A 20,766-nucleotide genomic window follows, 5' to 3' on the forward strand; every position below is an offset into this window, starting at 1 on the left:
AGCACTGCTTACTCGAAATCACGAGCGAGCCATACTGTAGGTAACCCAAACCCCAGCTTACCAAGAATCTGGTATTTGGAACTGAAGATATCGCCAATGTTTATCTTCCAAATATGGTTAGCGCAGAGTGGTTAATATATTATTGATTCTCTCCTCCATGTATACTACGTCATCCACTCAGAGGCACAGTAACACGAAGACATCATGCCATCTTACAGCTTACCCGTCATACTGCATTTTTGCAACCCAGAAGAGAGTACTTTACAGTCTCTCCTCTCCCCTAGATTCAGGTTTTCTAGTCAAGTAAAAGGATCAAAATGAAGCTAGCAGTCTTCAGCGCCAAATCCTACGACAGGCTCTTCCTCGACAGTGCCCTCAAGAAAGACTACGCATCCTTCTGCGAGATCGTCTATCACTCCTTCGCTCTATCCGCAGAGACAGTCTCACTATCCAAAGACAGCGATGCAGTCTGCGCCTTTGTAAACGACACACTGGACGCGACAGTCCTCAAATCTCTCCACGCATACGGCATTCGTGCCATCCTTCTGCGCTGCGCCGGTTTCAACAATGTCGACCTGCAAGTCGCAGAGGAGCTGGGCCTGTTCGTTGCCAACGTCCCGTCCTACTCACCCGAAGCCGTGGCCGAATTCGCCGTGGCGCTGATCCAGACTCTGAATCGGAAGACCCACCGTGCGTATAACCGCGTGCGGGAGGGGAACTTCAACCTCGAGGGGTTCCTGGGGCATACGCTGCACGGGAAGACGGTGGGGATCGTAGGTGTTGGGCGCATTGGGCTGGCACTTGCGAAGATCTTCCATGGGTTTGGCTGCAAGCTGCTGGCGTATGATCCGTTCGGAGGGGATGAGTTCAGAAAGTACGGCGAGTTCACCAAGTTATCCGAATTGTTGTCGCAGAGCGATGTGGTCAGTCTGCACTGTCCTCTCACGGAGGACACGCGACGTATTATCAACGATGAGACCCTGGCGCAGATGAAAAAGGGCGCGTTGCTGGTTAATACCTCCCGTGGAGGGCTTATCAACACCAAGGCTGCGATCCGGGCGCTCAAATCGGGCCATCTGGGTGGTCTGGCGTTGGACGTGTACGAGGGGGAGGGCTCTCTGTTCTACAATGATCATTCGGCGGAGATTATCCACGACGACACGTTGATGCGACTGATGACGTTTCCCAATGTTCTGGTCTGTGGGCATCAGGCATTTTTCACGCAGGAGGCCCTGAGTGAAATTGCGGGAGTCACGCTGGGCAATCTGCAGGATTTTGTGTTGAAACGGACATGCAAGAACTCGTTGGTGCGCGAAGGCCATCTACTGGTTAGGAAGGATACAGAGCCTGTTCGTCTATGAGTTGGGAGAGAGTCGCATCAAGCACTTGGGTATTCGCATTTCACATCTATGGGCAAGAACCTATTCATAACCAAGCATTATGGCTTCGTTTCTCATTACGTACATTTCATTCACGCAGACAGGCCAGGCTGCGGATATGTGCCAGACCCCTTGGAATGATTCGGCTCCCGTGAATTATCAAAGGGACGACCGAGATCATCCACATAAAGCACACAAACCCGAAAGCAGCAATAAGTCGGAGTCTCTCAACGAGCGCTAGAACGGTCCTGTCTTTGGCTTTGTCGTAAGCAGCGCACCATCTACCCTGGCCTTCCAATTGAACTCGTTTTGCCTGCTCTCTTTCCTCAACCGCATCGGCCATCTGACAGGCGACCCTGCGGTTAATCTTCTCCCACGTCGTATCTTCTGCATATGCCCGGGCAGCCACAGCCAGGGACGACAGAAGCTGAGAGTCGCGCGATACTTGCCGCACGAGAGCAACGAACTTCTCAATGTCATTTGGAGGGACCAAGTATCCAGTCTCCTGGTGGCGTACAGTATCCGACGGCCCACCCTGGTCCCGTGCGATAACAGGCAGCCCGCTGGCCATCGCCTCGAGCACCACCAATCCGAAAGTCTCGGTAATAGAGCAGTGCAGAAAAAGGTCTCCCGAAGCATATGCACGAGCCAGTGGTTCTCCGGTCAAGAAGCCTGTGAAAACAACATGATCTCTGACGTGATCAAAGAGACGGTGAATGCTACGTTCGACGTCCGGATTGCGGTTTCCTCCGACAATCAAGAGCTTGAACGGCAACTTCTCTTCTGCAAGTTTGGCTGCTGCCACGGCCAGGAACTCGAATCCTTTCTCTGGGGCTAGCCGGCACACGCAGACAAGGATGATTTCTCCATTAGGCGCAATCTCCTTCCGGTAGGCCTCGTCACGACGAGAGGGATTGAATAAGGTGGTATCGACGCCTCGTCCCAATTTGACGGCTCGTGCGACGGGCGCCCCGGCCTTCTTGAGATAGTCTAAGATGCATGACGATGGGTAGAAGATGGTATGCACAGCGGGATCGCTGAAAAGGAAGCCTTGCACCGTCGCTAGCAACCAAACTGACCACCGACTCAAAAGAGTTGGAAAGATAATCTCACTGTATGCTGACAGGTCGGTTTGGAAGTTCAGCAGCACAACGGGTGGCTTTTGGAGCTGCCGCAGGTACAGGAGTAACTGGAAACCTAAGGATGCTGGACTTGCCACATAGACAATATCCGGCTGGACGGTCTCCTTGTAGACATCTTTCAGGCGGAACGGGTACACCAACGTCAGATCTGGGTTGTATGGGAGAGGATAACCTGGCACTCGCAAATTTGCCACTGGTTGCTCGGGCTGTTGGGCACCTGCGAATTGAGGTGCCACCACGATCAGGTCGACCTCATTGCGACGAAGATAGTCGATCAGACTGCCTGTTGTTCGGCTGACTCCGTTGACAGGACCAAGTGATTCGGTGGTCAACAGCACCTTCTTCCCTTTCAGAGACTGAGGAAAGCTCTCTCTATCCATTTATACCTTAATAGAAGTATTGCGCACCAAAATTCGTGTCTTAAATATTCTGTAGAGCAGTAACCCTGTCAGTAACCCAGATCTACCTGGCAGTACCTGCCCACATAAAAGCCATGATGCGAGCCTGAAGTAACCGGAACCAGTATTTCCATCCAAAGTCAAATGCTGCAATCATCGGCGATCACAGCAGATAAGAAAGTGCTTGTGCCGGATTGCAACGTTGAAGCCAGAGCGCAATGTTTCGTGTAGGAAGCCGCGGTGGCTGCACGTGGGTCAACTCTTTGTCGCCCTCTGCTGCGAGGCTCTCCGCTCTCCCAACCAGTGGCAGTCCGCGAATCCCCCCGCGTGCACCCAACAGTCAAGCTCTTTGGGGATCCATGCGATCGACTCAACTGTCCATTACACACTCAAGAACCTTTGGTTATTATTGCTTTACATGACCATTTCAAGCGCTAGGAGGATGGCGGCAACGATCACAAGGCCCGCGGGGGCCCTTCTGTTTCGCCCCTCGGTGGAGGGGGGGTTCGATAAGGGTGAAGTCGGGATGTTAAGAGTCTATAAACGCTCTGCGCCCGTTTCTGCAGTGAATCTATGGAAATTTTATGATGGTCGACCAGGGAGTCATGATCGAAATGGCTACAGAAACTCAAGCAGTCGCAATGGATCTCCCGTCGTCCCCTGCAGGATCCTCAGATGCGAGCTCATATGATGGCTCAACGCGCCCTACAACCCCTTCTTCAAGTCCGCTGTTTTGTGCTTCTAGAATGGAGGATCTGGCTTTGTCGCACTTCATGCACTCTCCTTGCTCTGCTTCACTACAAAGCTTTCCGGCCTGGGGGCAAGTGAAGAACATCTGCGTTGTGGGCGCTGGATACGTCGGTATGCTCATGCTAGTGTCTCACTTTCTCAATTGTACGGAAGACTCATCGTTACAGGGGGGCCAACCGCAGCCGTTCTGGCGCTTTACAACCCGTCGATAGCAGTGGAAGTCTTGGACCGAGACCCTGTTCGCATTCGGAAGTGGAAGTCACCACATCTTCCTGTACATGAACCTGGCTTGGTCGACGTCGTCCGAGTGACGAGAGATGGAGCGGAGATTGTCAACAACGAGACTACGTCCCAGGTCAACGCGACGCGCTTGAAGCGGCGCGCAAACCTTTTCTTCACAAGTGACTCGGTGGCAAGCATCTCGCGAGCAGATATGATTATGCTTGCGGTCAACACGCCCACCAAGACATTTGGTCTAGGCGCTGGTCGAGCGACGAATATGGCAGCTATTGATGAAGCTGTGCGGCAGATAGCCATCTATGCAAAACCAGGCACGATCATCGTCGAGAAGAGCACAGTTCCTTGTGGTACTGCGCAGCGGATTCGAAACATGGTAAGTACTCATTGACCCCATGTGCCTGCTCTTCATTGACCCCAATCTGACAATATATAGTTGGCCACCCTGAGACCCGGCGTGCCGTTCGAGGTACTGTCGAACCCCGAATTCCTGTCCGAGGGCTCCGCTATTGAGAACCTCATCTCACCCGATCGTGTCCTCATCGGATCATCTGGAACACCATCCGGACAGCACGCAGCGCGCACTCTTGCACAGATTTACTCATCTTGGGTGCCGTCGTCGCGCATCCTCGAGGTCAACGCATGGTCGTCAGAACTCGCAAAGCTTGTAGCCAACGCCATGCTCGCCCAAAGAATCAGCAGCATCAACTCTATCAGTGCTATTTGCGAGAAGACAGGGGCTGAGGTTGATCAAGTAGCCCAAGCTATCGGTCTTGATGCTCGAATCGGAGCTCAATTCCTCAAAGCCGGTCTCGGTTTCGGCGGCTCCTGTTTCCGCAAGGATATAGCCAGCCTGACCTATCTGGCTGAGTCGTTGGGCTTGGAAGATGTGGCTCACTATTGGAGCCAAGTCAATGTGATGAATGAGATGCAGCGCAGCCGGTTCGCTAGGAAAGTCATCGAGAGATTCGATGGTAACTTGACCGGACGAAAGATCGCCATGCTTGGTTTCGCCTTCAAGAAGAACACCGGCGACACACGAGAGTCATTAGCAGCCGACGTGATCCGGTTGCTCCTGGAAGAAAAGCCCATGGAGATTGCGATCTTTGATCCCTTCTGCCATGAAAAGGACATCATGCGTGAGGTTGAAGGCGTCTGCGGCGCCTTGGACGGAAGGGTAGTCAAAGTCTTTCCCGATCCGTACCACGCTTGTTCTCAAGCCGACGCAGTCCTCATCATCTCGGACTGTGATCAATTTCGGAATATGCCAACCAAGTCGAAGCTGAACGCTTTTGCGCCGAGGACAGAGAATAAGGCCGTTGACACTCTTCCCAAAGCCATAGCATCCAAAGATCCAGAGGAGGACATCTGGTCCTGCAACGGCCTGTCATACCGCTTGCCCCCGCAAGAAGCTTGCGAGGACGACTGTGAAGCATGCCGTTCAACAGCCAGCCATCCCACTGCTACCGAACCTGTAGAATGGGCACGCATAGCATACAACATGAAGGCACCGAAATTGGTCATTGATGGACGCGGGATCCTGGATGTTCATGAGATGGAGAAACTCGGAGTCCATGTGGATGCCGTTGGACGTCGACCAGCTGTCATCTCAGCTGGCATTGACCCCTTGAACTGTGACATCTAGCACTGAATTTTCTTCAGAAGGCTTGTTGCAAATTGATACCCCTCATTATCTTTGCTTTCTTTTGTGTTCGTCCCTCTGTTTGCATCCACCAGATTCAACACCTATCTCGAGAACATAACATCTAGACTGGGTTTAATTATACTTTGGTGCTTCAGTCTCTGCTATAGAGGCCAGTAGCAATGATGGCTTGGCGATTATTTGTACTCATCCAATTACTATGAGTGACATTGTGTTCTTACAGCGGCAAATGCCCATATCCAGAGCGATTACTACAAGCATAAGTCCAGCTTTCACGAACGTAAAGTGATGATATACAGCAACGACAAAACAAAGATATTCAGCCTGAAACCCCGGGACCCAGCAATTTCAATCACGCATAAGCAGAGAACGATCCATCTATCTCTTCCACCTTCGCAACAGCGCGCTTGTACCCATCCATCACCTGCAATTTGTCCGTGTATTCAGCCAACCTCGGATACCGAGCCCGGAGATCAGGCATTTTGATCAAGGACGCAATAACAGGGAAGCTCATCATGATATCAGCAGCAGTCAGCTCCTTGCCGCACAGGTACGGGCCGCCTCCCGGCGCAGTCTTCAGCTGGTCCTCAAGGAACTGAAAGTGGGAGGTTAAGTTGGGCGTGACGAACGCCTGCTCTACCTTTGAAGCGACCATGCCCGTCAACGGCTTGATGAAGAACGGGACGGGGGCGTTCCTGATGCCTGGGCTGTGTCAGCCATCACCTCCATCACTTCCACAAAACACCACCGGAAAATAAACTCACTATCCATCACCAGCTGCATCACCAAAAACGGCATGAAGCTGCCCTCCGTGTAATGCATGTAGTACCGATACCGCATCCACTCCTCGGTCTCCCCGCCTACATGCTCCTCCTTGCCGGCGACATACCGCTTGGGGATAAGGTTGAGCTCATCGCCCCCGAAATGATCGCAGAGATATTCCATGATCAGCCCGGACTCGGCGAGGATCAACGGCTTGGGGGAGCCGGGGGTCTCGATGCTGAGAAGCGGGGATTTGCCTAGCGGGTGGATGTCCTTGAGCTCCTTTGGGGCTAGCATGTCGGCGCCGCGCTTGAAGGTCTTGAGCTCGTAGGTGAGGTGCAGTTCCTCGAGAAGCCAGAGGATGCGCTGTGCGCGGGAATGTTCCAGCCTGTGGTGGCGTGTTAGTCTGTGTTGATGTTTTTGATAATGTGAGAAGCGGTACCAGTAGAGGGTGATTTTGGCGCCTTTGTTTGCGTCTGCCATTTTGCTGCCTGAGTAACTGTATGATTAGGTGTATACGAAGTAATTTGCGTGATGCTGGTCTATGGAAAGCAGATGCTGCCGACACAATATGGACAAGAACACTGTCGAAAGCTTAGTCGGCAACAGCAGATACGCAAGCCTTTATCTTTGATCTACATCTTCGCTCAGGATCCGCGGCACTACTTCTAGACCTGTTTCATGAATAATCCCAAGGTTGGAGCTCAACCTCGGATGAATCCGTCGGCCCAGCACCATCTACCCCCGTGAAAATCTAAAGGCTGGCGTCATCGATGTATGTGCGGGTCAATTCAGATCAATATCCATTTGTAGACATAGCACTTTTACGATCATATGCTGATATAAGCCTTTTAAATCAGTGAGTCAGTAGCTGTGTGCTGCCACAACAACGGTATGGTAACCCCAATTCCAGCTATTATACTCCGTAATCAGTGGTAGAAGGGAACCGAGTGGATGCCAGCGATCTCAGGCCTCAATTCAGCAATGCGCTGACTCAGCAAGCCAAGATCAGGTGACCGCCCACTTGAACTTCATGGATATCATCACCACCACCATCAGAGGAGTATCTCGGCCTCGCCTGAATTGCAGACGTCGCGACCATGGCCGGCCCTAGCAAGTGTAAGTGGTTTTCCCCGGAAGTGACAAACTATCTCAATGCTGATCAATCGCTCCGCAGCCCTGGTCCTTGACCCGGCCTTCCAGAAATACTACGGTACATCTCTCCGTCCTACTCCTACCCTCCAGCCCATCAACGAGATAGCGCGAATGCGCCATTTGAATCCTTGATATCGTGCGCGAGAATCTACTATGTCGACGACTAATGCTCTGCAGAACTCAACGCAAACCGCTACAAGTACTTCCGCTGGACCCCGCGCCATGCCTGGTTATCGTTCATCTACATGATTGCGATCCCCGGTACATTGGGCTACATTGCCTACAAGACAGATGTATGTCCTTGCGAAGCTACAAATCATGGAATGTGACGAGGATGCTGGTAACTGACCCGGAACAGGGCAAATACGAATTCCGCGGGAAGCGACGAGGCGATCCCATTCTCGAATACTAGGTTGTCCGTTGATTTATTTTGAGGGGAGGTGAACTCTGCAGGATTGTGTTTCTGTGAGTCAGACACCATGGAAAGGGCGGGTACGAGATCGAGTTGTGCGCCAACCCGCTGGCTTTGTACCTATTACTAGAATATACCGCATCGACTTCGCTTTCTTGTTCAATCGTTCCCTCTTGAAGACCCGACCTCCCATTTCTCTGGTCTAATTGGTTACATTCGCAGACTCTAGACGCAGACGTGAAGCAGGCGTCTTATAATCGAATTGTGTATGAGAAGCAATGAACCCAGCCGTCAATGGATTGGTATCAAGAATAAGCAACTCCCCTGGACTGTAAATCTGAACTGATTTTCCTACCGTAAACTCCATGTAAGCTTTAAAGATACAACTCAGTGCACGTCTAATACGGCGCCCACCCCCTTCTCCCAGGCCCTCCACCATAACCGCGCCCTCCTCCTTCCGGTAGCCTCTCACCGCGCCTCCAATCCCCAGAAGGTATCCCCCGATCACCCCTTCCACGACCAGGCCGTCCAAACCCAGGATCACGGAACGCCCTCATACCTCCTCCAACGGTCCCACTGACCGGTCCCCGCCCCGTAATAAGCGGCGGAGCAACAGAGCCGTCCTCGAGCGGTGGCAGGATCGCGCAATCCACATAGTCTCCAATCACGAAACGCCAGTCCTGCAGTGTCTTGTCCGCATCGTTACCCTGCAGCCGCAGCGCACGGGGCCCTGTCGCAGCACTGCTCCCATTCTCCTCGTCATTCTCGCCACGGTAGGGACTGTCCTTTGGTCCCACGACCACACTCCCCATGTCCTTGCTCAGGTATCGCCCTCGCGCGTCGCCGCCCATTGTCGCGGCGCTCTTGGTGTCTGGGTAGATCAGGCGGAAGCATATGCGCGTCCCGACAGCGGGATCGGGCAGGAGGGATGGTAAGGCCGAGGTGAGGAGCTGGGTTAATTCTCGTAGCGTGCAGGACTGCCAGGTGTAGATCTCCAGGTGCGGAGGGAGTCGCGGTGCAGGGGGAGGGGAGCGAGCTCGAATGGCATTAGGACCGCTGGTCGGCCCACTGTAGGAAGATGGCGATGAGGGAACGGCAAAGTCAGATAGTGGGTGGAAGGTGTTCACGCGGTAGAAGAGCTTCAGGTGGAAAGGTGTGGTCTTTTGACGGTCGATCTGCGGTTTGGGCGCATCTCGAGGTGCAGCCATGATGGCGAGGTCGTCACGCGATTCGGAAAGCTAAGATATGACCCTCCAATTCCTTTAAAGTGAGCAATTTGATTTCAATCGTGCGGCTGCGAGCTGGCGATGTCGGTGGTTGAGGTGTTGCCTTGTCACGAGAGCGAGAGCTATCCGGCGGAGGAAAGAAGCTCGCCCGCCGAATCTGGCAGCTTGCACCACCGCTGCTTTCAAGATCAATTTTTACATCTCCCGCAACTCTCATTACACGCTACGTTTTTGATTACTTGTGACAGCATAATTAGCGGCTGACATAGTCTGTTCAAAACATAGCCATGGATTTCGCATCTTTGATGGCCAAGGAAATCTCCAAGGCCAAAAGTCCCGCCACACCCAGCTCAACATCATCAGGATCAGAGCAAACGGAGCCCGCCAAAACCCAAGATAAGAAGTACGTCCGACGCGCCGAACTCGAAGCCGCCAGAATCGCCGCCTACAATGCGGAACAGGAGCGCCTGCAACGGGAACGCGAGGAGCGCCAGGCTCAGAAACGCAAACTGGAAGAGGAAGAAGCAGAGCGGCAACGCGAACGCGAAGAGAAGAGACGGCGATTAGCCGAGGAATCCCGGAAGAAGCGAGAGGAAGAAGAGGCAGCGAAAGAGCGAGAGCGCAGGAAGAGACTGGGTCTACCTGAACTGCCGCCCGCCGGCGAGAAGGATGAGTCGACTCTCGGGGAGGAAGAGGTGGACATACCGGACGAGGAGCTGAACCAGAAACTTCGCGATCTCAAGGAGCCTATCTGTCTATTTGGAGAGAATCATGTCGCTCGTCTGCGGCGATACCGCCGTCTCGTCCGTCGGTCGATGACACCTCAGCCGAAGCTGACGGACGGGCCTATCCCTACTATCTTGGAACCAGTATCGGAGGTGGACATGAAGATTCCGACTGCTCTTCCGAAGGACGCAGATGGTCGCAAGTTCTTGTTCCGACAGTTGGCCTCGTACTTCAACATGGTGCTGCTGGAGTGGGAGCGTGCTCTCGCAAGACGGGATGTATCGGTCAAGCAGAGTCTAACTGGTCGTCAGGCCTACAATGCGATGGTTCAGTCGAGGGAAAATTTGAAGCCACTCTTCCGGAAGTTTGAGAAGAATGACATAGACGACACCCTGTTAGAGCCCATTATGGAGATCGTGCACAAGGCTCAATTGCGAAGATATGTTGATGCCAATGACGCATATTTACGCGTCAGTATCGGAAAAGCGTAAGTGAAGCTCTACCTCTGCATGCAACTCTATTCTAACGATTTGTACAGAGCTTGGCCTATTGGTGTGACTATGGTTGGTATCCACGAGCGATCAGCCCGAGAAAAGCTGCACCAGGGTGATCAACAGGCACATATCCTCAGTGACGAGATTACCCGAAAGTTCTTGCAGAGTATCAAGCGCTGCTTAAGCTTCGCGCAGACACGCTGGCCTCCAGACGATCAACTACAGATTATGGGTTAGTGATGGATATAGTTGAGGGTGAAGAATTTGCCAACCTAGTTATGATAATGATAATATATACCCTGTAACCTAGCCTGTTCCCGAATTAGCGCTATACGCTCTGCAATATGTTAATTCAATATGTTCAATGATGTAGTATTTGAGAATACGAGCGACTATTACACAGCGAGCTCTGACAGAGTCATGAAATATCTAATGCTTAAGTATATACGTGCGCGCTGATTCTATGACCTCCAAAACCTCACCATCCAGCTCCATAGGCCATCCAGACTCGAGGGGGGCCGAGCTGTTGCCTCGGAATCAATCTTCTCCAATTGCTGATAATAATCACCGCTTTGATAGATTTCGTGACCCTCCATGCCGCTCATCACACGCAAAGATGAGCTTTGAGGTCTGGAAGAGGTTGGTGTTTTACACTCGGATTTGTCATCCCCGGCATGTGCTCTTATAAGTCGACCTGCCGTCTGCACGCAACTGCCGTAGGCAAACCGGATCAGGGAATCGCCGGTGAGACTCCCAATAATAAAAACGTCTTCGGCGACTTCGAGATCCTCCCAGGCTTTTGCTCTCAATGTCTTGCCCGATATGATGGGACTGGGTTCCGTTCCATCTGGACATCCAAGGACCTCGGAAAGCAGGGGCTTATCCAGGTAGGCAAGGCTTCCACGACGGCCAGTAGCGTATACCAGCCCGCGGACGGTCCGTTCTATTGTGCTTCTGTCGGGCAGTTGAAAAGTTACCACTGCAGATTCCGATTGCATCTCCACTGCGATCACTTCTGCATTCGGAAGTCCCTCGTAAACCGTATCCCAGGCCCGACTATCGAGGAACCGAGAGGATGTTGTCCGCTTTGGCTTGCCGGGACGTTTGGCTGTAGCTGGCTCTGCGGCAAGAGCAGCTCGCTTCATCAGTCGATATACTCCCGCATATTCCGGATATGCGCGCTGGTGACAGCTGCGAAGTGGAGAGGGATGCCCTTCCGGATCCCATTTGAATATATGAAGAACCTTCTGGTCCGGCGGAGCAGATATTATGATATCCGCGGCTGAGAAGCCGGATCCTATGACAAGGAGCGGTATCTCCGGAGTCGGCTGAACAAATCGTAGGGGCTGTAGCATCGGAAGGGGCTGCAGCACTTCCGAGAATATTCCACTCGCCAAGACCAGATGCTTGCAATGAATGTTGTGAGAGGAAATGAAGAAACCATTTGCAGTTCTTGTGATACCGCTCAGAGTCTCGTTATTCTTAAAAGAGTCATCGATTCCAACCGTCCCAGGATAGGCGCTGAAATAGTCCATAATCTCCCTCCTGGTGGGCCGCGTGAATGCGGGAAGATCTTTGCCATTGACCTTGTGGTAGTGTTCAGCAAAGGAATATCCTGGCAAGGACAGCATTGACGCATAGCTCAGAGTTTGAATATCCCAGCTAGCGAACACCAGGTTGTCATTCCATTGACCACCGGCCTTCGGCGCATTGCCAAATACCAAGTGCGGGACGGCCTTTTCGGGCACGTATCGCCATTCAACTCGTGTTTCACCCTCTCCCACATCTACATCGATGCTCGGCCGGACAAGTGTGTCAAGTAGTACATTTAGTGGGAGAGCCTGCGTCGAGTACGACAATCGAGAGGCATGGAAATGCTCGGTTAAAGTCGTTACATCCGCATCCAGTAAGTCCGGATTGTCCTTAAGCTTCGCATGGAGTAGAGGGTCGGGATGCGGACGGTTTATGGAGTAGTACGGGAGATGACCATGGAGGATAAATGACAGGATCATAGCCGATGGCCCGTTCCCTATCAATCGCACTCAAAGTCAATGAAGAGGCCACGGTGATTGGCGAGAAACGATTACACTCCCTTGAAGAATGGCGACATACCGATGATTATGGTGTCAGTTTCCATTGCAGGCATCTTGTGTGCCCCGGGCCGCGGCTTCAGCGCGGGGCATTCTGCATCAGACATGCGATGGTAGACAGCTTGATAACGGTCACAGTTATTGTGGCCCCGATGAACCAGTGACTCTGTTTACTACCTTCAGATGAAGGTTGATCAACTGGAAGGCCATCGGGAAGTTAACGAGGTCACAATCTAATTAGTAGTGATTACATGAGGGGAGTTCGGAGGCTCGTATTGGGGGTTCGACCATAAACGGGGTTCGCTGACAAAACAAAAAATGCGTCTAGTGAACAGTGACGGTTCTGAACCGGTGGACGGTACGGAGTAATCAAGATCACCGAGTGGCGTCCGGCTACGAATGAAATCAGATTGCCTTGTTTAAGCCTGCCAGATCGAGCCTTCTGCCTTGTTCAGGCTGCCTTTCCAGGACAACTCCTCCGTGGACCGATGCGGATCGTTTGTATGTGCAATGTACGATGTTCCGGAGATATAGGCTAAAGTGTAGAGTGACATTTGCAGCTCCTCGGCGCTGACCAAAACAGCGTGAAGTCATCATGAGATTCGCTGGCCGAATTCGGGATCCGGTTGCGGGGTCGTGGTTCCTGATACGGTATGTAGGGCTAGGGTGTTGTACCCAACTGGCCCTATGCCCTATTTACCAGATTTGGACACAGCTGACGCATGATCCGTTACTAGGCCTCATTGGATCCTGGGGATCGTCGTCCCGGAGAGGGAGGGACAAACGATGGAACATTCGAAGACATTCAGGAAGTCGGGGTCGAAGATCTCTGTGCTGCCATGATTGTCTCACCAAGGGCTTGGCTACCTTTGTCTTGATTGGAAATTAGAGGCTTGCGTTCCCGAGTGCTGGACTGGCCTCCATAGGTCGTCCGACCGCAACTATGTATCATCTGGCCAAGTCTCTATACCTCTACGCTACCAGCAAGGAGGGTAAGGATCACGCATCTCGGTCTCATTGCATTTGCGTCGCTGACAGACGGGCTCAGAATACTCCGTCCTGCTACTGGGATTAGACAATGCGGGGAAAACTACGCTTCTATCGCAAATCAAGGCTCTCTATCTGCCCCGTCCGGATGGCGCCACTGCTCCCAACCCAGGCAAAACCGTACCTACCGTCGGCCAGAATGTCGCCACGATTCCATTACCGGACATGTACCTGAAAATTTGGGATGTGGGTGGTCAAATCACGATGCGAAATCTGTGGCAGAGCTACTATTCGAGTTGCCACGCTATCATCTTTGTCGTTGATAGTACGGACGTAGGACAAGATCCAGACATCACCCGTCTACCCTCGAATCGGAAGCCTGGCTCGTTGTCCGGCCCATCCGCGCCCGGAGGTGACGCCGTTACCGAAGAAATGGCAGGGATCAATGCGCCGGGAAGCGAGTTTGGACGGCTGGACGAGTGTCGCCAGGTACTGGAATCGGTCTTACAACACTCCGATGTGGCTGGTGTCCCTATTCTAGTGCTGGCCAACAAACAAGATCGGGAAGATTGCGTTGAAGTTGTCCGCATCAAGGAGGGTCTCGTGCGCAAGGTCTTTGAGGGTGAATCCGGTGGCGGAGTGCGCGATACCCGCGTGTTGCCTGTCAGTGCCTTGATGGGTTCTGGAGTTCGGGAAGCAGTCGAATGGATCCAGAGTCGAGTCAAGTGGAATAAGGAGGGACGACCTCCTATCATGAAATAAGGCTCAGTGTAGTCACAATTCTGGTGTGGACTGCAGGCCGCTGCTGGATGCCAGTTTTATCACGGCTAGCTTCTCTATCTCTGGGCAGCGGAATGTTGATACCCTTCTTGTTGGTGATTGATTATCTGATTTTGGCGCTGGAGGGCTTTGTTTATACAAGATACCTAGATAGTTCTGTGCATATATTACTTGCATTAACCATCCGATTCCATGACGGTGTCACTTTGACTGGATCCTGTGCTATCATAGTAATAGACAAGGCAAAAATGGAGCTTATCGCAAACTTCACGGACTCGCTTGCCCGGTTTTCCGAATCACCACGATACCAAGAACCTCAAATCTCAATAATGGAGAATCTATGATGTATACTTTATACTCTGTATATCAAAGGTACAATCAACCGGTTATATGCGCAATCGGGCGACTGTCGAGGCTGGAACTTCCCCACATCATGATTCCATTTTTGACGTCAGGACACTGGCGGATGCAATCTGAAGCTAGATATCCCAGTTGCTTTTGGATCGCCTCTCTACCCAGCAAGAAAGTTGACAGTGGAAGAGGAGCGTATGAGATGACTATGAAGTCAACTCCATCAGCTTGACGTCATGTTCTATTTCACCACCTGAGTAGATTAGATGAGATGATGTTCCTCTACACAGAGCCTTATAAAAACTTTGCCAGCAGTTGTTCGAGTATCATCAATATATTCATCTATCAGTCTCTACACAAAACCAAAGCACACGACCTCCCTACAAATTAATCTGCAACAACTTCAACATGAGCCACACTGCCAACGCCGACTCCTTCGACAATGGTAGCAACCAGGACTTCATCCATCCCACAGTCCAGCGTTCTGCTCCCATGAGAAAAGATGGCGTAAGTGTCCCTTGACTTCGAAACGAGCTATACTAACCCATGAACAGCACCAATTAGGCCAAAAAGTCAGCCCTGCAGACTTCAAGCCCGAGTTCCGTGCCGAGACTCATCCTCCCGGCACTGCTCCTGCCAGCAGTTCGTACACCCCGAACACCACCGGAGAGTCCGGCGGCCAGGCCTTGAACCCCTTGGTCGAGCGCAGCCATGGAAAGGAGGCCGTCAAGACCACTGCTGAGTCGACCTTGAGGGGAGCCACCTCCAAGGACGTTCACAAGGGTCTGGGCCACCCCGGCTCTGGCCAGACCAATACCGAAATCAAGCATGAAGGGCAGCACCACCGGAAGCACGAGGGCGCCGGCCTCGAGGGTGTCGGCAGCTACCGTCAGGACAAGTTTGAGCGCACACTGGCTGACCAGCGCGGTATTGAGCGCGAAGAGGCCCAGCCCAACCAGCACGGCGACAAGGGCGTTGCGGCTGCCGAAGATATCCCTCCGCAGTCGGCAGAGACGGCGGCCCACGAATGGAAGTATGAGCCTGGTACCAAGAGGGATAACGCTGCCAGGCACTAGGCGAGTTCAAAAGCGGGATGAGGTTTGTTTTTTAATGTTCTATTTTCATTTCTTGTATAAATCATCCAATTAGCGTGGGTATCACGGTCAGCATTTGCTATGCATATAAATGGAACGGTGCTCAAATGGAACAAAAAAGGTTGGACATCAGAATGAACATGATCCAGTCACGGGTAGACATTCGCTCACTCATGGAGCAACACGCTCCTGGCTAATTCGAGCTCTGTTGTTGAGGTGGTGACTCTTCTCGCCATTTGGACCGAGCTTTTTGGGCCAACTGCGGGCTATGTCAATGTTCGATCGCGGAAACCACATCTCGAGAAACACATAAAGTAGGAAATCTATTACTGCACAAAGGCAGAACAGTTTGCCGGCCCAGACACCACACCCGTAGTATCGTTTTAGCCGGTCGATCAAAGCGAAACTCCGCACCCTGTCAGCGTTGGCTTCCCAGCCTTGGCCGGGATAATATCCATAAAATTCCTCCGGGCTGATATCACCAGTGATGCCTTTGTAGACACGCTCTGTTCGTTGAGCCACATCCGTCCAGGAATACATCATCTTGACCTGATCATGGAATCGATCTGTTCGCACTTTGTTCGAACGCAAAGCGGCAATCGCCTTTTCAGTCGCCAGGACTAGATCATCCTCTTCGGGCTTCGCAAAGGTCGTCATGTGCTGAGGTAACACTTCTGGGATGCCACCAACACGAGTACAGACCACATAAAGACCACAGCTAGCAGCTTCGACGATGACCGTACCAAATGCCTCTGTCAGACTCGGATGTAGATAGATGTGGCCTCGGACCATGACATCCCGAACTTCTTCATGCCGAATCGATCCCAGCAATTCAACTTTGTCCTGTAGCACGTTACGTTCCAACATCTGCTCCAAATCGATGGCTTGCGGTCCCGAGCCCGCGACGATGAACCGTACGTTCGGATGGGAAGCCAGAATCCTTGGTATAACCGCAATCAGGAGATCCGTCCCTTTGTTGTAGAAGAGACGCGAGATGACAACAATCGTGATAGTATCGTTCGGCCCGATTGGTGCAGGCGGTGGTCGCGGCTCGATCTCTCCTGACGTTCGATCGCCTTTGCGAAGGTCGTGAGAAAGGGGGCGGAAGTTTTCTGCGACTACAGCATTGGGAATGACCGAGACCATCAAAGGGTCTAACGATGCTCGAAGCACTGTATTCTCCTTGCTGTACCCCTGGGTAAGAATCAGGACATAAACCTAGCCTTCCCATGCACGTACCATGTATGACTGACGCAAACGACATGGTCAACGTCACTCAATGTGAATTTGAGCATCTTGTTCGCCAAAATCGAACCGGCATCCGCAAACCCAAATAGTGAGTGATCGGTAAAGACCGTGCGTAGACCCATCGTTCGGGCATGTAGAATGGCCTCATGGCATAAGCTGCTCATACTACCGTGGCCATGAACGATTTGTATTTGTTCACGGATTACGATATTCCGGAAAAGGGGAAAGAAGGAGAAAACTGTCGGCATCGTCGACTCGCGATAAATGACGAAGAAGGGGATGTGGTACACTTTGAGACCATTGGTAAGATATCGAACTCCGGTCCGCCCTTTGTATGCATGAGTGATGATAATGACTTTATGACCGCGGTCGATCAGTTTCTGGAATAACAATGAGCAGGTATATCATGTGAAAGGAGCGAATATTCATACAGTTGACAGTTGGTATATGTGACTTTCAACTCCCCCTGATAGAATAAGTCAATCCTGCGGAGATACAATGCGCGACGAGGAGACGAACCTGGTTGAGGAAAGAAGAAGTCACAAACCATACTGCGCAAATCATGTTAGCTCCATCTGTTCACGATGAGTACGGGATAAACCAACGCAATGTTGTAGGGCATATTGGCTGCCCCGCCTTGTCTAGGCTGGTATCCAGACAATTCTGAGATGTAGCGGCTGTCACTCTACCCATGGCGAGCAGATTCGCCCTCCCATAAAACCAGCACACATCCGGGTATACCAGCGTACTGCGAACAGTATGCGACCAGACGAATGTGATCTCCAAATGAAGCTCTAGACCTGGTTGATCCCTGAGGCCCGATCGCTGGCGGCGTATGGGGCGGTGTATGGATTCTGCCGGGTAAGCAACAAAAATATCCCCATGGAAAGAAATCATGTTCGAGAAGAATCTCACAAACGATTACAGTCTCAGCAACCACGGCAACCGGCAATTCTGCCAGCTCTTGTTGGATCATGGCTGGCGACAAATCTGCGCATCATGCGTCAGTTGAAAAAGATTCAGCCACTCCACTGACCGCGAAGAAGTCTCACAAAAGGAAGAGAGAATCGGATGGCTCCCCAATTGCGACATCAACACCGACACCTACCAAGAAAGCGAAAAAGACTCGGAACCTTTCGCCAACCGTTGTCCGTTCAAAAGAAAAGCCCAGCAAAGAAAAGCGGAACAAATATTCGGAAGAGGACGGTGTTCGCGAAGAAAAGACCAGGAAAGGTAGTGCTGTCTCGCCGATCAGCAGCAAAGCGAATGCTAGGAGCTCAGATGATAAGGTCTCCAAGTCTAAGAAGAAATCAAAGGGCGAAAAAAGACGAGCTTCTGAATCTAATGAGGGGTCTGCACATATGAAGGGACCCCAGGACGACTCGGACGACAGCTCGGAAAAGAAAGAGGACAAGACCGGCAAAACTTTGAAACCCACCAAAAATTCTAAAGATGAGAGCGGCACAAAATCTGAGAAGAACAAGTTTTCCGGCATTCTGTCCAAGTTCGAAAGATCTGCAAAGTTGAAGGAGGCAGCAAAGGCGAAGAATGACAGTACGGATAACGGGACACCTACAGGACCGCTTACCGCAGAACCCGTTGTTGCACAGGGCTTAGAGCCTCTTCCACAGCCTGAACAAATTACAGAAGAGACTGAGAAACCAAGCTATTCATCACTCCCTGCTTGGTTGGCCAATCCCCTCAGAGAGTCCGCTAGCAAGCGCGCCAGGTTTTCAGATTTGGGAATCGACTCAAATCTTCTTCGCGTGCTCGAAGATCATGGATACAAGGAAGCTTTTGCGGTACAATCTACGGTTATTCCACTGCTTCTTCAAGGCCCCAGGAGACACCCGGGCGATCTTTGCATATCAGCCGCTACAGGTTCGGGAAAGACACTATCATATGTACTACCTTTGGTCACTGCGCTGAAGCCGGCACCGGCGCCCAGGATGAGAGGGCTTATTGTAGTGCCCACAAGAGAATTGGTGAAACAAGCCAGAGAGGCCTGTGAGCTATGCGCTACTGGCGCTGGACTTCGTATCGGTTCTGCTGTGGGAAATGTGGCGATCAAGGACGAACAGCGCACATTGATGCGTGTTGACCAATGCTATGGACCTGAACTTTCCAAGCAAAGGCAGACTGTCGATCTCACTGGAGAAGATTGGACGAATTTTAATCTCACGAACTATATTGCAGAAGTAGGAGACTTGAGCGAGTCCTTGCCAGGCTACGTTCAGAAGGCGGAGCCAAACATTGATATCTTGATCTGTACTCCGGGTCGTCTGGTTGACCATCTCCGTTACACCAAGGGTTTCACTTTGGAACATCTTGAATGGTTGGTTATTGATGAAGCAGATCGACTTCTGAACGAGAGCTTTCAAGAATGGGTTGATGTTGTGATGAACTCCCTGGATGCCCGCAAGAATCCCAAGACCTTCGGCTCCAGCGGTAAATTTATGGCTGAGCTGGGGCTTCCAATTCAAAGCAGAGAACCCCGGAAGGTCGTTCTCAGCGCCACGATGACGAGAGATATCTCCAAGTTGAACTCTCTCCGACTGGCAAATCCGAAGCTGGTGATTATTGGTTCGGCAGAGCCTACTGCAACCGAAGAAGCAGAGCATGATGGTGTCCCTACAACATCTGATGAACAATTCACTCTACCCTCCACGTTGAAAGAGTACTCCGTATCTGTTGGCGATGGGTCGCAAAAACCACTTTACCTACTTCGGCTGCTACAGTCTCATATCAACCTAGACACCCAAAATCAACGCTCTGTCGAACGTTCCTCGAAGTCATCAGACACCGAAGAGTCCAGTTCGGACGAGTCGAGCTCTGATGAGTCGGACTCCGACGACTCGGACTCCAGTGATACCAGCTCGGACGACACGAGCTCTGACGACACGAGCTCTGACGAGTCCAGCTCAGTTGAATCAGATTCAGACTCAGAAGACGATAGCTCATCGAGCGACGAATCAGATTCGTCGTCTGACGTATCCATGTCATCTGAAAGCGACGAAAAGGAAAAGAATATTTCTCATGGTGGGCCCGCAAGAACGACAGTTCTCATTTTCACCAAGTCATCCGAATCCGCATCACGTCTTTCTCGGCTGATTTCACTTCTCGATCCGTCGCTGGCGAACCGCGTAGGGACGATTATTAAGTCTAATAAGTCATCCGCCTCTCGGAAAACGCTCACTGCCTACCGACGAGGCAAGATTTCCGTTATTGTCGCTACAGATCGTGCTTCTCGTGGTCTCGATCTGGAGTCGTTGACTCACGTCGTCAATTACGATATTCCTCCCAGTGTTACGACATACGTGCATCGTGTTGGGCGTACAGCTAGAGCAGGCAAGGAGGGCTCGGCCTGGACACTTGTTGCACACCGTGAGGGCCGTTGGTTTGTCAACGAGATTTCCAAGGGCTCGGATGGCAAGATTACGCGATCCACCAAGGTTGAGAGGGTGAATGTGAAGCTGGACACTACGGCCGAGATCAAGTCAAGATACACAGCTGCACTGGATGCCCTTGAGAAGGAGGTAAAAACGGGTGGGAGTAAAACTACACCGCCCAGAGCTTAGGATTTAGACCATATAGCAAGCCTGTGGCACATTTGAGGATGAAGGCACATGTAAATAGCTAATTAAAAAGAGATGCACTCCGAATTTCAATCAGGAACCCTTCAATACTTGCTCTTACCTGGCATTGGTGAACTTTTGCTAGACGGGCTAACTACCACAGAATGAATAGGTATAGCAAGTGGACTATGTCATGACTCGCCGACCAGTTAGACAGCCAAAAAAAGACCCGGACTCCGTGCTTGTTCGCCCTGCTTACCCTGCAAAGGTGGGTTAAAAAGAAATATATCGCCCAAG

General features: G+C 51.7%; 12 protein-coding genes across 12 annotated transcripts; 7 read left to right on the forward strand and 5 right to left on the reverse strand.

The window, feature by feature from the left end:
• Positions 1–317: 317 nt before the first annotated feature.
• Aud_007856 (2-hydroxyacid dehydrogenase) lies at positions 318–1,361 on the forward strand (the record flags this gene model as incomplete). The annotated part of the gene is made up of 1 exon (XM_043292744.1): positions 318–1,361. One exon carries the CDS (start codon positions 318–320, stop codon positions 1,359–1,361), a length of 1,044 nt encoding a protein of 347 aa, XP_043148679.1.
• Positions 1,362–1,467: 106 nt separating this feature from the next.
• Aud_007857 (glycosyltransferase family 4 protein) lies at positions 1,468–2,901 on the reverse strand (the record flags this gene model as incomplete). Its single annotated transcript, XM_043292745.1, has 1 exon — positions 1,468–2,901. One exon carries the CDS (start codon positions 2,899–2,901, stop codon positions 1,468–1,470), a length of 1,434 nt encoding a protein of 477 aa, XP_043148680.1.
• A 632-nt stretch (positions 2,902–3,533) lies between these two features.
• ugd1 (UDP-glucose dehydrogenase) lies at positions 3,534–5,551 on the forward strand (the record flags this gene model as incomplete). Its single annotated transcript, XM_043292746.1, has 3 exons — positions 3,534–3,780; positions 3,837–4,282; positions 4,343–5,551. 3 exons carry the CDS (start codon positions 3,534–3,536, stop codon positions 5,549–5,551), a joined length of 1,902 nt encoding a protein of 633 aa, XP_043148681.1.
• Positions 5,552–5,921: 370 nt separating this feature from the next.
• On the reverse strand, positions 5,922–6,814 carry Aud_007859 (glutathione S-transferase; the record flags this gene model as incomplete). Its single annotated transcript, XM_043292747.1, has 3 exons — positions 5,922–6,271; positions 6,334–6,719; positions 6,774–6,814. 3 exons carry the CDS (start codon positions 6,812–6,814, stop codon positions 5,922–5,924), a joined length of 777 nt encoding a protein of 258 aa, XP_043148682.1.
• A 617-nt stretch (positions 6,815–7,431) lies between these two features.
• On the forward strand, positions 7,432–7,898 carry Aud_007860 (uncharacterized protein; the record flags this gene model as incomplete). Its single annotated transcript, XM_043292748.1, has 4 exons — positions 7,432–7,450; positions 7,509–7,544; positions 7,664–7,779; positions 7,845–7,898. The coding sequence occupies 4 exons, from the start codon at positions 7,432–7,434 to the stop codon at positions 7,896–7,898; spliced, it is 225 nt and encodes a 74-aa protein (XP_043148683.1).
• Positions 7,899–8,296: 398 nt separating this feature from the next.
• On the reverse strand, positions 8,297–9,106 carry Aud_007861 (SAP18 family protein; the record flags this gene model as incomplete). The annotated part of the gene is made up of 1 exon (XM_043292749.1): positions 8,297–9,106. The coding sequence occupies one exon, from the start codon at positions 9,104–9,106 to the stop codon at positions 8,297–8,299; it is 810 nt and encodes a 269-aa protein (XP_043148684.1).
• A 305-nt stretch (positions 9,107–9,411) lies between these two features.
• Positions 9,412–10,581, forward strand: Aud_007862 (mRNA splicing protein PRP18; the record flags this gene model as incomplete). The annotated part of the gene is made up of 2 exons (XM_043292750.1): positions 9,412–10,337; positions 10,389–10,581. 2 exons carry the CDS (start codon positions 9,412–9,414, stop codon positions 10,579–10,581), a joined length of 1,119 nt encoding a protein of 372 aa, XP_043148685.1.
• A 224-nt stretch (positions 10,582–10,805) lies between these two features.
• On the reverse strand, positions 10,806–12,541 carry Aud_007863 (uncharacterized protein; the record flags this gene model as incomplete). Its single annotated transcript, XM_043292751.1, has 2 exons — positions 10,806–12,373; positions 12,457–12,541. 2 exons carry the CDS (start codon positions 12,539–12,541, stop codon positions 10,806–10,808), a joined length of 1,653 nt encoding a protein of 550 aa, XP_043148686.1.
• Positions 12,542–13,377: 836 nt separating this feature from the next.
• Positions 13,378–14,183, forward strand: Aud_007864 (ADP-ribosylation factor family protein; the record flags this gene model as incomplete). Its single annotated transcript, XM_043292752.1, has 2 exons — positions 13,378–13,426; positions 13,483–14,183. 2 exons carry the CDS (start codon positions 13,378–13,380, stop codon positions 14,181–14,183), a joined length of 750 nt encoding a protein of 249 aa, XP_043148687.1.
• Positions 14,184–14,960: 777 nt separating this feature from the next.
• Aud_007865 (uncharacterized protein) lies at positions 14,961–15,628 on the forward strand (the record flags this gene model as incomplete). The annotated part of the gene is made up of 2 exons (XM_043292753.1): positions 14,961–15,059; positions 15,107–15,628. The coding sequence occupies 2 exons, from the start codon at positions 14,961–14,963 to the stop codon at positions 15,626–15,628; spliced, it is 621 nt and encodes a 206-aa protein (XP_043148688.1).
• Positions 15,629–15,817: 189 nt separating this feature from the next.
• On the reverse strand, positions 15,818–17,516 carry Aud_007866 (phosphatidylinositol N-acetylglucosaminyltransferase subunit A/GPI3; the record flags this gene model as incomplete). Its single annotated transcript, XM_043292754.1, has 5 exons — positions 15,818–16,832; positions 16,886–17,274; positions 17,326–17,360; positions 17,414–17,445; positions 17,500–17,516. The coding sequence occupies 5 exons, from the start codon at positions 17,514–17,516 to the stop codon at positions 15,818–15,820; spliced, it is 1,488 nt and encodes a 495-aa protein (XP_043148689.1).
• A 352-nt stretch (positions 17,517–17,868) lies between these two features.
• Aud_007867 (putative ATP-dependent RNA helicase DBP6) lies at positions 17,869–20,472 on the forward strand (the record flags this gene model as incomplete). Its single annotated transcript, XM_043292755.1, has 1 exon — positions 17,869–20,472. One exon carries the CDS (start codon positions 17,869–17,871, stop codon positions 20,470–20,472), a length of 2,604 nt encoding a protein of 867 aa, XP_043148690.1.
• Positions 20,473–20,766: the final 294 nt, after the last annotated feature.

Source organism: Aspergillus udagawae (assembly GCF_001078395.1).
Source record: "Aspergillus udagawae IFM 46973 DNA, scaffold_6, whole genome shotgun sequence".
Taxonomy (NCBI): Eukaryota; Fungi; Ascomycota; class Eurotiomycetes; order Eurotiales; family Aspergillaceae; genus Aspergillus; species Aspergillus udagawae.